This window comes from Aphidius gifuensis, linkage group LG3, assembly GCF_014905175.1.
Source record: "Aphidius gifuensis isolate YNYX2018 linkage group LG3, ASM1490517v1, whole genome shotgun sequence".
NCBI lineage: Eukaryota > Metazoa > Arthropoda > Insecta > Hymenoptera > Braconidae > Aphidius > Aphidius gifuensis.
Window position 1 is genome coordinate 23938955 of NC_057790.1, and position 15390 is coordinate 23954344.

The following is a 15390-nucleotide window of genomic DNA, read 5'->3' on the forward strand; positions in this document are numbered from 1 at the left end:
CGGGATTAAAAATATTCATGCGTCTTGGATGCAACCACCCGTCTTGATATAAACTTGACTTGATAGTTTTGCGCTGGTATAGGGTTCAGAATCAGAGAATGTTGGAAGGGAAAAAATAAAAATATTTGGACGATGAAAATTCCACAAATTATTTTGTTCGAAAGAGGGATGTGTAATTCTATATAGCTTGGAATATTTTCAACTTGATAAGAAATTAATGATCTCAGTTTATTTATATTTTTTAAAATTTCTATTTTATTTTTTTACATATACTCAACCAAGTACACTAAAAAATTTGTATATTCCTATAAATTTTTTAATTTACACAAATATTTATTTAATCAGTTGAATAAATTTTTCATTTAAAAGCAAAAAATCTATTTTTTTTTTCATTTTTCAAATTGATATAAAATAAAAATTAAAAATAGTATTTTTACATAAAAAAATTTCGATAAAAAAATTAATTACTTATCAATTTTATGTAGAATATTTATAATTTTTTTTTTTTCAATAAAAAAATATATATATATTTTTAAAATAATAATAAAATAATTTCATTTAATAATCTAAAATAATTAAATTCAAAATTTCGTAAACTGCATAAATATAGTTCTTAAAAATACCGCAAGTAAATAATGGTGGCGTGTGTGTATAAATTGTTGTCCCCGCCACAGTCGAAAACCGGCCAGCGTGACGACAACACACGAGAGAGTCGAGAGAGTGAAAAAAAAAAAAATATATCCGTTGGTGCCTGTAGGTTTGCGCGCGAGCACAGGCCACAGTTGCTTGTTACTCGAGTGAGCACCAGTGAGCGGTGAGGCAGTACGCGTAGCCTTAAATATTTATCTTGAAGAAAAAAAAAAAAAAAATATATACAAGTGAATTAATAAAGTACACTCATCGAGTCATCATTGAATAATCTAGATGTGTCATCACACCTATTTTACAATAAACCATATTATTAAACTCCAAAAAAAAAAAGAGTAAAAAAACAAAAACAAAAGACGATCAAGTGATTTTTTTGCAGGAGTGTGTCAGTGTTATAAAAAAAAAAAATAACTTGCTAAACAATAGTTACTAAATTTATCATTATTTGTTGAAGATACTTGAATTATTTCAAAAAGTATTTGTTGGTTTTTTTTTTGTTTATTTTTTTTGTTTGTTTGGTGGACATTTTGTCGAAGAGTAATTTAACAAGTTGAGACGATGGCGAGTTTATCGAGTGGGTGTTCAGCCGCTGTTGCGATCGTAGTACTACTACATCTAGGTGAGTGATGCCGACGACCATGAGAATTTATTTTATATTATTTTTATTTTATTGTGAAAGTACTTGTCCTTCGTAATGAAGTCACACGAGTTTTATTATTATCATATATTTTCCAACAAACAAAATGGAAAAAAAACTATCAAGTAATACATTGTCGAATTTGAAAGAAAAAAACAAATGATAATTGTCATTTATAATTTCCTGTGATGGTTATTATTTGTTTAATTATTATTTGAGGAGATAGATTTATTTTAGACGAACAATCATTGGTTTTTTTTTTTTTTTCTTTTCATCGAAATTGTGGTTGTAATTTAATTTTCCAATAGCCGGTGATTTCGAAAATAAAATAAATCCATTTGTTGATATTTGCAATTAATATATTAAATACTATTTATTATTGTTTATTTATTTTTCATGAAAATTTTTAAATTTACCAAAAGTTTAGTTGGAAATTTTTAATATTTATTTTTGAGTTGAGAGGACATTGGTTTGTCACCGAGGCGTTGAAATTCCCGTATTGTTTGAATGTGAAATAAAAGTAAGCTGGAATTTGGCTAAATGTCATGTGTGTGAATGTATATATGCAAAACACATACCAATCTGATATTCTGATAGTGGTGGTCAAAGCCATCAGGTGCATTGCCGTTGACCAACAAGGCAACATACAGCCAACATAAATATTTCTCGGTTCACCTCAGGCGTTTGTGGCCCCGATAAAGTACCTCGCGTGTCAGATTAGATTTTTTTTATTTTTTAATTTTTAAAATGTATTTTATTATTTTATTTCCCCCCTGTGAGTTGTATATTTTATATACACCTGCGTGGGAATGTGATACGATTAGATGGACTGGAGCTACGGAAGGAAGTTAATTCCTCTTTTTTTTTTTAACTCGATTTTCTCATTTTATAAAATATTTATTTTTACCATAAATATGCAAGTTGATAATTTACGTTCAACTCAATCATTGAGGCAGTATGATTCATCAACTAACACTGCAATATAAAAAATTATAAATCTTTTTAATTTTTTTTTACTTGAAGAAAAATAAAAATATTTAAGAAAGACAAATGAAAATATACCTGGAGTGTTGGGTGTTGAGTTGAAAATTATATTATTATCTTTTCTTTAATTTTCTCTAAAACTCAGGTTAACATTGTACCAGCATGGGTTCCAACTTGAACCACATCCTTCATCTCTCTCCTACTCTCTCAATCTACAACTTATTAAACACAAAAAAAACGAACAAACATCTCTCTTCACTTTAAGTTTTTTCATCTTGACCATCAACCTCTGTCGGCTGTTACCTTCAACAAGTTCTCGCCCCATCAAAAAAAAAAAAATCTGGGAAAACTTTTGTCTACCTGAAGATGCTATCCCATCGAGATCAATAAAATATCTTTTACTTTTTTCGTATTCAACTATTTTTTTGACCTTCGATTAACTGTAAACTCCACCAGGTACCAAAAAAAAACAAGTAAAATTTTACTTTATCATTATTATCATACTTATGAAAAATGATAAAACCAATTTTCCATCTGGAAAATTTATCATTATTGTTATTACTTTTGCACCTGTTGTTAATCGAAGCTCTGAAAAAAATAAAAATTTATACTTATTGGTTTGACTTTTTCAGAGAAAAAAATAATAATTATTCATATTAAAAAATATCCTATTAAAATATTATTTAAACTTTAAAGTTGATTAATCATTGTATCAAAAGGATATGAGAATTGTGGTGATGAAAAATTCATTTATGGATATTTCTCGTACATCTGGCTAAATTATTTTTGTGAATGCATGTTTATTAAAGCGTCATCTGCAATATATGATCAAGTCTCTGGCCAATGAACCTTTCATTTTATATTTATTTATTTATTTCTTTTTCGAAATATATACACTGTAACTGTGTGCGTGAATTTATGATGATAATATGACGGTATACATCACAAAGTTAGTAATCAAACTGTATGACTGTTTATACGCACAGTAGTGATTTTTTTTTTTTTTATAATTTTTTTTCCATCTTGATGTATTATTTCTTGGTAACAGATTGGAGCAAAACAGTTTTCAAATATGTCTGTCGGGCTCGTTAGGACTTTTCCTTCTTGAATCTCGGCTTGTTTTAGTTTTTTTTATTTTTATTTTTCAACTTGTGAAATTCCAAGTGCCATTTCTTTTTGTCCGGTTTTAAAAGATCGTCTCTTCAAGTCCGGTTCTTCCCATTTACAAGTTTTCCTTTCTTATTATATATTTTTTTTTATTTTTGCTCATTCCAGAGCAAGTAGTAGACGTGTGTATCGTATCTCTCTGGAAATTCTTGAGTAAGCTGCTCTTCTTCGTCGTCTTCTTCTTCATGAACTTGTATAAGTACAAGTTTATATTTATTTTTTTCTCTTTGCTTCATGTGTACGAGTATATGGCCTCTGATTTATACTCCAAAATATGCTTGTATGTAGTTTACCGTTGCTTCAAATGGTTTCACTTTTTAACAAACAAAGCTGCTTTTGCTTCTTGTCTTGAGTTGATGCTTTAGTTGCTTATTACTTGTTTGCTTTACTCCAAACATCGTTATAAATTTATTTTTTTTTAATTTATCGATCATCATTATTCTAATTTAAATTAATTACATTATTTAAAAAATACTTGGAATTGTTATTTTAATTAATATGTAGTTGAGGATTTTTTAAACAATATATTTGCCATTTTTTTTTGTCTCATTAAATCTGTTAAAGATTAATTATTTTTAATGATTTTTTTGGGTAAAAGATATATTATGTTTTGTTTTTTTTGGCTTGATTTTTTGAATATAAAAATTTTTTATTCACACGGATGTACAAACATGTGATTTTTTTATTATGTTTCTTTATGATTTTTAAATTATTTTTTGACGCCGTGGTCCCGTTTATAACACACACACGACCTACTTGTCTTTCAACGCTTAAAATTCATACAAATCACAAGTGTTCCCATGTGGTGTCCAATGTCAGTTGAGCAAAAAAAAACTCAGCTCTAGGCTAGAGACACTTGAGCAAGGCAAATAAAGGAATAAAAAAAAAAAAAAAATGAAGATGAGTCTGAAGAGATTTTAAACCTGTCTACAAAAGGGTTTACATTCCAACCTACAACTACTTGACGTTTTCTTTGTGTACAACATACATCTCATGATCTTTCTTGAGAAAAGAATTTATTTTTTTTTTATATTATTTTTTCTTAATGAGTCTTATAAATGAAGGTACCACTAACGATCCAAGAAAAACAACTTGACATGTCTCTCACTTTACTAAAAGACTAGCTTAAAAAATTATTTTTTTCTTCGACAAAAATTGAGTAGAAAAAAAATTTATAAATTTAAAAAAATATATCTATTTTAAATTAATGAAAATAGGTTTTTTTTTTTTTTAATTGGAATAAATTTATTTAGTTCAGGTCATCTAGAAGAAATATAAAGAAAAAAAAAACCTAATAAATATTTAATTTAATTTTTTTTTCTTTGCAAAATGTCATTGATTTATTATTATAACTTTTTTACTATGGGATATTATTTTTTTTCTAGTTTTTATATTCTATTGAATAGTATTAATTAATATTATTTATAAAATTTTTTTAATTAATTATTCTATGGATGAAAAGTGGCGTGAGAAAAATCGATAATGAACGAAATGTGAATGAATATTAGGTAATAATAATTTGTTTGATAATTACATATAGTAAAAAATTGAGGTACTAATAAGAGGGTTAATGCTTGCGGATATGGCTTTATCCATATAGTAAATTTTACATATGTATTTGTATATATAAAATAAAATATATATATAAAACTCACACAGTTGTTAAACGATGTAGCGAGACTCGAATGGTGGCGCCGTTTAATGACCCATGACTGCTCATATATATATTTTTTTTATGTTTTTATTTTTTATTAATAATAAAATAAAAACTTTGTATAGGATTTTTTTTCTTTCTTAAAAGTATATATCGTAACACCAGGGTGGTTAATAACAAAAGATAACAATATTATATTAACAACAACAAAAAAAATCATAAAATTTTATTATTTTTATTATAGTATCAAATGTTTTTATTTTTTTAATGACTTTATTTATTATTTTTTTATTTTTAATACTCGAAAATATTGTATAAACAAAATGAAAAATTTTTTAAACACAAAAGCTTGATTGAAAATTTAATACAAAGCTCGGAAATGCGATTGAAGATTATTTTTACAAAAAATATATGACATTTTTTTTTGTTTATTTATTTAATAATTAATAAAAAATAAAAAAAAAATATATTGACATAAAATTTAATATAGTTTTTCAATTTTACATTTGAATTTTGAGCTTTTTTTTTTAATCAAAATATTGACTGTCAAATAACGAACGAAGCAATTAGTAAAAGTAATTTTGTTTATATTTTTTTTTGTACAATTGACTTTTGTATTGTTCTAAATTTCCTTTATCTCTTGTTGAATACAAGTGTTGCTATGTTTAAAAAAAAATAGAATAATAAGCTAAGCAACTGAAACAATAAATTTTCAACAAAAAAAAATATATAAAATTGCCATCCGGATGTCAACTTTAGCGACTTGTTCCACAATGACTCGTATATTTCTACCAAGTTTCGCATGGTTAGTTAGTTTTAGTTTCTCTCAAAATTTATTAAAAACCCCTTGCTAAAACACAATACCAACCACTCATGTGGTTTATATATTTTTTCAAATTTTAATTTATATTTTTTTTAGTCGTATAATTTTTTACATTCTTCGGTGTCGTGACTTTGACCACCGGGGCCTTTTGTTCCTGCGGTAAAACACATAAAATATATTATAATAATTCTAGTAAATAATTTTTTTTTTTTTTTATTTAAAAAATAATACTAATATGAGCTTTCAAATATAAAAACTCAACATTACTTCTATACACATATATATTTCGTAGTATTTTAAATAACCACAACAAATTTGAAATTTATTGTAATTTTTAATTTAAATATTAATTTTTAAATTTAAATATTTCAAAATTAAATTAAATATATTTATGTGCAATTTTTTTTTCTTCGTTTTATATACTCTTTGATATTTTTACAAAATATTTTAATTATAATCTATAGTTATCTTATCAACACAACGTTATCAAATGACACTGATGATATCGATGAAAATATCTCAGTGGATCAAAAGCACACTCTGTTTTCCAAACTGCCATAGCAATTTTAATTTTTTTTTATTTTTTAAATTCATCAATCACTTTGTCATCTATACACTATATACGTGTGACATCCATACAAACTATTGGATTACATTTCACACTGTATCCTCTTGCTTTCCATTTAAAAAAAATTTATTTATTTTAAACACGTATTAAAACCTGAATACACCAATATGGTGTGTGGAAATTTTTGTGTTAAACATATTTTTTCTATTTTCTAGACATTGATATTTTTTGCAAAAGATATTTTAGAGTTTCGTGAACGCGCATAAATTTGTCATCAGTATATAAATATATATATATCGTTATTAAAATAATAATAATAGTTTGACTAGACGTATTGTAATAATAGGAGTATATATTGAATATATTTATCGTGTCTGCAAATTCCAAAGGTCTCTCTTTTGTTGTTGAACAAAACTAAACATATTCTGTCACGTACAGAAATATTCACTCTTTTACTTTTACTCTTATTTTCACAACCGGAGATTTAATATAACAATCTACATGACGTATATTTTCCGGTATTAAAATTGTGCGGATATTTATTTGATGACATATTATGTATATATATTCTTTTTTTTTTATAGTAAAAAAAAATATATAAAGCATAAAAAATACGAGCCATATTTAGCTCTGGCTGTATAACAGTCGTTGTAATTTAAAAAAAAAAAAAAACAATTAAAGTAAATTAAAACACAAGTAGTTTGTTTTTATATTTAATTTAAATAATTTTTATAAATATAAATAAATTTATTATATTTATTTTTTAATATATTGCTAAATTAAAAATGATATAAAAGTTTTGAGGATTCTTTTTGAGCTTGCATGATGGTGCACTTGAGAAGCAAATTAAAGCCGCACACGCCTACGTTTTTTTTCTATAATTATTTTATTTTTATATATGCGAGTATGTTAAAGGAAGCAATACGAAGGGTCTGGGCCCACTTGAATTACTAAAATAACACCCGCTTGTTTCGTTTAATATATATTATATTAACTCTTTTTTTTTTCTCTTCATCTCTTCTTTAATTTATATATTCATTTATTATTATTTCTCTTTTATTTAATCGGTAAAATCTTGAGGGCATCAGTCTCGACTTTGTGTGTGCTTCTGTTATGCATCAGAATATTTTCAATGTATTATATTATTTCATCTCTGATGAAACAAATAAAATAAATACATTTATTTATTCATGAAATATTAATTTTTCAAATTTTTTTTTTTTTATCTTTAATTTAATTTTTCTACTTGAAATTTTTTTCATTTATTATTCTTTGAATTTTTATTTATATATTTGAAGTAACATGATTATATTTTTGCCAATTGAAAATATTTTTTTTTTATATTTTGTATCTTGAAGAACACCACGTCCGTTCTCATCGCCGGATGAGTAAATCATCGAAAATAAAAAATAACCAATATTTGAAAATAAAAAATTAAATAAAAATAATTTAAAAAAGGGAAAAAAAATGTACATGAGGTAGCTAAAAATGGAAGGAACATTGGACAGTAAAAAAAATAAATTTATGGTTTTTTTGGAAACCTGTTTTGGGTGTCCAAGCGTATAACATACCTGTTTAGGTTCTACCTTCGAATTCGGTACGTTTTGCACCTGTATATTTCAACGGACAAAAATAAAAGACCCTAAAAAAAATCCCCTTTTTATTCGTACGTTTGTTCCAGATAATACATATGTTATGCATATATTTTTAACAAGACCACCATCAGAGTTTAAATATATAATCAAAAAAACAAAAAAAAAAAACTCAATTATCACGTTTCAATAACCGAAAAATTCACAAATATGATTTTTCATAATTTCTTCATGCTCGACAGAATAAAAGTTAATTTAAAAATTTATTTATATTTTTTAAAATGGAGTAATTTTAATTTTTTTTTTTGGTTCTCAAGAAATTTATGATTCCTTTTTTTTTTTACTGGGAAGTATTTAAACCACACCTTTGTCCAATTTTCTTCCGACAATTTTTAAAAGCTATATTAAGCTTTGTATTGTGTAATGTCTATAAAACATATTTTTTTATATTTTTTTTTATCAAGTCTGCTGTAATAATTATGAGTCTTGAATTAAGAGGGTCATCTGAGTTAGGGTAAAAACAAACTGATGAAAGTCATGGACAAGCCTTGATGTCATTATATTATACCGCGAGGTCAGGCGTAACTTTTTTTTAAATTTTATTTCTTGACTTTTACCTTGATCCTTGCTGAGGGATTTCCGTTAGGTTTTATTTTTGCGCGAACTGGATTAGAACGAACGCCGATTCACTGATGATTTAGCTCGTGGGAAGATACAGAATTGGATACAGCAAAATATATTTTTTTTTTCTTTATTCTACCCTTTTTTATTTATTTATAAAAATTATTTTTTTCAACTCTATAGACTTTTCTCGTTTCTTGATCTTAACATTTATTTTATTTTTTATTTTCTTGTATATAAGGTGAATGTTGTATATACGCGATTAAATTGCCAGAGCGTGAGCTCGTTAAAAGTTCAAGCACTTGGCGTGACCATCGATTTACGGTTTATTTTGCTGTATTATTTATTTTTTTTTCGATTATTTTACAATTAATTATATTTCTATATTTAATTTTTTATTAATCAACACCTTGAACCTCATTATTGCCGTATTATTATCACCATTAAGGTTGATTGATTTATTTGTGGTAGAAAATAATAACCAGTCCAAATAAATTGTTCGTTTATTTTTCATTTTTTATATATATATTTTTGTGAAAATATTCGAGTTATTTAGAAATGATTGTTAACGTGTGTACCGGAATTAATCGAGCTAGCGGAATTCCGTTCAGCTTCCGTGGCATTTAGTCACCGTGAAAATAAAACTTGGGATGGGTTTAAAATAAAAAAATAAATATAATAAAATTTATAGATGTTAATTTTCGTATATATTTTTTTTCCACGCTATGAAATTTTTTTTATCGTTCAAGTTTTATTTTTTTTTAAATTCTTTTTTATCTTATGTCTGTCTCAGATTTAATTTTAATATATATGAATGTCAACAATATGCAATAAAACACCCAGCTGTATCATGTGATAAAAAAAAAAAAAAAATTCCTACCTGATGAAAAATAAATATTAAAAAAAATATAAATTAATGATAAAGAGAATTAACATTAAACCACCTGAGTATGATAAGCAGACAATTTCATAAAGTAAAATTTTATATTTATATTTTAATCGTGTAAAATAAAAAATATTTTATATTTTTTAGGTCAAAAAATATATTTAAATATTTGATGTTTGATGATGATGACGCTAGATTATATCGTTGATTATTATAATTATTCATATGATATTAATTGTGTAAACATCAGATATAAACGACAATATCATTTCCATGTTCACACTTATATTTTTTATTTGCATTAATTATACACTGGCTCCAATGAATTTATTATCACAAAATGTCAGACTAATTTACATTTAAAAAACTAGAATAAATTATTCACTTGTTTGATAATAATTTATTTATAATTAAAGTTTAATAATAATTATCAAAATTTAAAAACTAATTATCACAAAAAATAATACAGCATATAATAATGAAAAATAATTAAAATGTGTTGATAAATTTGACCTTAATTTTACTTCAATATAATTTTGTTATTCAAACTTGAAAACATTGACCTATATTTTTTATTTTTTTGAGAATGAATTTTAATGAAATGTTATTTGTACAAATGCGTGGCGGTTTGTCTACTATTTTTGATAACAATTAAAAAATTCAATTTTCGAAAAAACAACAGTCAAATTTTGTTAAGTTATTTTGATTGTGTTTATTCACCTGACTATTTCACACTGATCACTCAAACGCATTGTGAAATTCACGTGGTTTAAGGCCGATTAATGATTATCAAACCAACTGGCAATTTACGACCAATTTGTAATTATCGAATTTTCCAAACGTCAATGTGTATACAGACAATTTATATAAATACGCTTTGTATACTATGTCTAGAGGGATTTCAAGAGTACTTTATGCATCGTTGCAGATACGTTGATTTTATTTTTCATATATATATCTCTCTATAATTGTGTTCAATCAATTTACTTAATAGGAAAATTAAAAAAACAAAAATAATATAGAATTAAATTTGAAAAATTTAATTGAAAAATAAATAATAAATTTGTTTGTTTGTTGAGGTGGAAAAGTATGATATATATAAATATTTTATTTAATTAAAAATATTTCACGAAAGTTTATCAGCTAATTTTTTTTATTTGATAATTAATTAAAATATTTTTTATATATTTATCAAATCAAGATTTAAGTGTCAAAAAAATTAGAAATTAAATGATAAATATTTTTTATATTTAATATAATTTTTATGAAAATTAAACAAATTATCTGACACGCGAAAGTTTCCGGCTTTTGTTGAACAAATCCAGTTGGAATTGATAGGCACTTGTAAATTGAGATATGCAGATATCTATCAAAAAAAAAAAAGAAAAATTCTAAAGAGGACACATCACTTGTAGTATATATATTTATTTATTCCATCTGGAGACAGACTGTCTGCGACTTTTTTTATATTTAAAAAAAAAATATATTATTCTATTTTTATTATTACGTTTGTCATTTTATTTTCTTTTCTCAACTTCAACTACCCCACTGCCTCAGCGAAGAAGTTGCTTTTCTATATCATTTCTCTCCAATCTTTTTTTTTTGTTTTTTTTTTTTCATTTTATTTTATGCAATTCTCTCTGACATTAAATGCCGTCGAATAAAAACTATATATGTATATAATACAAAACGTGCACCCCGAACTTTAGACGCAAAATATAGCAATGAGAAAGAGATCCGTAAAAAATTGCTGAGCGAAACGTTATTCTGCTTGAATGCTAGAAAATCCCTGTGTGACGATTTATATGCTCAAAGGTCTTGTGAAATGAAAAAAAAAATGTTGAAAAGTTGGATAATAAAATGTAATAAAAATAAAAAATATAAGAAAGATAAATTCACAATTTGAGCTAGTCTAAAATATATATCGATAAAAATATTAATCTACTTTTCTACTTGCAAAAAAAATTTAAAATCAATTAAACAAACTAATACCAATAAATGATATGAAAATTTTTAATAAAAAAAATTTTAAAAAAATGTAATTTGTAACTTTGATATAAATAATTAATATCAAAGTTTAATTTAAACTCATCCTTTGAACAGCAATTAATCATGCACCTGCTGTCCTCGAGGCATTGAATTTTTTTTTTTCCTTTTTTTATTATTCCCTCTACGTTTTATTTATTTTTCTTTATATATTTTTTATTTTAAAATCATTATTTGTTATATTTATTTATCGTCTTTTTAATCCCTTTTCGCGGGGTCTCACTGTGTATACATATATTCAATGAATATACCCGAGAGACAGACTAAAGAAAGTACACATACACATAGTGAATTTTTATTTTATATATATATACGATACCAGTTTCATAATTAACGACGGGTCGCACAGACAGGATCGATCACAATGATTTATTTATATCCAGCCACAAATATTTACACGGGGACATGTTTGATACATATACACATATACACACAATATATTCTATTTCCATATTGGGGTGATCTGAATTCACTCTCTGATATACGACAAAATAAAACTTGGAATATATATAACCACCCTCTGCATCACATCATCAGAGACAATGACTAATTTTTATCAAAAAAAAAATCAAAACAATTCTTCATCTATCAACTCAAATTTATTTTTCAATCATTTTTTTTTTTTTTATTAATTAACAAAATTATAGGACGTAAAAGGCAATTGATTTTATTAATTTTTTATCATTTTTTAAAAATACATAGATACCTTAAAATTACGTGGGAATATATGTTGAATATAATTTTAAATTGGAAAATTATGTATATTAATTTTGAAACGAAACCAAGTATATAATATGAAAATAAAATTTGTTTGAGAGTAATGAGATAAGATGATGATAATTCATTTGCAGACTGAATGTAGTTGAATTATTAGTTATTATAATTAATGGGTATAAATAGTGAATACATGAAAATATACATGTAAAGTCAAGATAGTAGTTTAACTGAATGGAGGCGTAATTTCAGGTGGGTTTGTGTTTGGCTGACTTGGCGTACTGAATAGAACTTAATTCGTGTTCTTCACTGACGCTGTGAAATTTTCACCCCAAATCTTGTCAGACCTCATGAGAACATTTATTCAAATGTATATATGTATTTTCTTAATCTCTTGTGTGTATGTGTGTGCATATATTTTATATAATTTATACGGGTAGTTTGATATAAATCGGGTTGTTATATTAACTTCCGGTAAGACATGTGTCTTGAGCCACAAAATGTTCATCAATCTTATTATAAATTCGTTTTTAAAAGTTTTAAAAATAGCCATTACAAGTCCGCTATATTACTCTTGGATAATTTTACAATATAAATAAAATAAATTTTGATTAATAAAAAATCAAATTTAATTGTTTTAATGATATTGAGATGAGTGTACTGATTTTTTGAAAATTTGCTGATTGAATGATTGATTTATTAAAATAACCAGCAAAAAATATCAATTCATCATTTTATGTATATTTCATTTCACATGTTGTTTCAACAAAGATGAGGGATTTTGATGGATCACTTGAAAAATTAAATGTGCATCCTGAATGTTTCGTAAAAAAAAAATAAAAAATTTCTCGAGATTTTCATCAACATTATCATAATCAAATGTGTTCTAGTTTAAATGAAAAATTTATTTATATACATATTTCTCACTATTATCTATGTATTCCATTACAAACTATATTTACCAATCTGAAAAAAAATGCAGCCACACCTCTGAGAACAACAGCACAGAAAATTTATTATTAAAATGAAAAAATATAATTCTTAAGGAAATATAAATACTCCAATTGCCGCAAGTCAATGAATAATTGGGGAAAGTTTGAAAGTTAATTTTAACAAAACTATCATCACCTTTTTGATAAATAAAGATCATTTGGAGATATAGATATATGAAATAGGGAAAGCGTGTGAATAATAAAATTATATATAAAATTATTTTTAAATCATCAGGGCGTTGTCGTCGTCGTCGTCGTTTATAAAATGTATATAATTTATATATTTTTTTTATTTTAATACAATCAATTTGTCTGGCTTCTATTCAGTATTAAATGTCCTGCTGTTTTTTTCATGACTCTTGTTTTAGTATCCCTTTGTATGACTTCCTCCCACTTTTATATATCTCAAGACACATTGATAGACTTAAACATGCAATTGTATATGCACTGGAAAAATAAATATACACAAATTAAATATGTACAAATGTTGATTATCATTATTTATTCAAGTTGAACTAGTTGATGTCACTTGAATAAATCAAATGTATTTTGTACAGCATAATTATAATGGGGTTATATATCAATGTACTCTCATTTACTCTCATCTCATCTCATCCATGTTGATGATGATGATGATGGCAAGATGAGTATTATCACTTTACTTTGCTCTTGTTATAATGAACAAATCAAAGGAAAAGCTCTTCCACACACACACACACACATTATTGTATTTCATTATTTCTTGTTTCAATTTGCATGGTTAATTAATCAAGATACTCGAGTTGATCAACTCAATATTATAAATGATATTTAATCAACCAAATTAATTTTCATAAATATATATTTAACAATATATATTTTTCTTAATATTTTTCATCAACAACTTTTGTTATTTAGATTTCTAAATTCCAATATTATCAAAAAACTTTTCAATTGAAAAATTCTTCTTTCAAACTCTCCAACACACACGAAAACTCTTCAAAGTTTTTTGTATTTTTTTTACCCAACTTCAAAATTGTTATATACCAATTTTTTTTTTTTTTTTTCATTACTTTACTTAATTTTAGTTTTTACCAAGTTAATGTTATATTTTTATTTTTTTTGTTCTTTTTCAATTGATATGTGTCACACGTGCCAAAAAAAAGGAAAATAACTATGTTCGTTTTATTATTTTCTTTTTTTTTCAATAATGAAAAAAACTAATGAAAAAAAAAATATAATTGGTCAGTAGATTTGATGTATACCCAATGATCATTAATCAAATATTTTTTTTTATTATTCGGGGTGATAAAGTCAGTGGATAAAATTAAACTCCCTCGTAAAATAAATATAGTTTTTGGATATATAGAAAATAGAGAGTATCTTAGATTATCATTGACTTAGTAAGACCCCTGTTAAGTTATAACATGTACTTCCCTGGAGGTTAAGTACTTCCGTTCGATGAGTGTCATGCTAACTATATTTATTTTTTTTTCCTTGTAAAATTATATAAATTAAAAGGGATGAAAATATATATTTGATATATATAAAAAAATGGTGGCTAAGTGAGAAAAGGGAGTAAAATATTATACTTTGGTTAACATGATACTTTTTACAGTTATTGGTAGTTTACTACTATGACTAGATGGAGGGAGGTGGGATGTAATTTATCAAAAAGTAAGAGAGATAAATGCAAAAAAAAAAGTGATAAAGGTGGTTTGAGAAAGATTCTTTTGGCTTTCTCTCTACTACGATTAATAAAGACCCTCTTCTCCTCATTCCTCCCCCTTGTTTATTAGAAAAAGATGCAGACAATTCAGAGAGATGGGCTTGCAGAAAATGGACCCTCTATAATTCTTTCTTTCTCTTGTCTCATTCTTCTCTCGTCATGGCTGTTATTTCAGTCGAGTCAGATCGAATCCCATAACTGACTAAGAAAATTTGTCAGATTAATTGTGAGTATATGATATAGGGGTATTTTTATTTTGACAATGATTGATGTTATTTGACGAAAAATATATTTATTCATGTCATTGCACATTATACAATTAATATTTATTTGAGCTTATTAATATTATT

At 25.2% G+C, this 15390-nt stretch overlaps 1 protein-coding gene across 6 annotated transcripts in view; it reads left to right on the top strand.

The window, feature by feature from the left end:
* Positions 1 to 683: 683 nt before the first annotated feature.
* LOC122853072 (fasciclin-2) overlaps positions 684 to 15390 on the top strand; it is a 50294-nt gene continuing 35587 nt past the window's right edge. For all 6 annotated transcript variants that reach the window (XM_044153306.1, XM_044153309.1, XM_044153308.1 and 3 more), the window contains exon 1: positions 684 to 1267. In XM_044153306.1, the coding sequence (XP_044009241.1) occupies positions 1207 to 1267 (61 nt within the window). In that variant the 5' untranslated portion in view covers positions 684 to 1206. The remainder of the gene's footprint in view (positions 1268 to 15390) is intronic.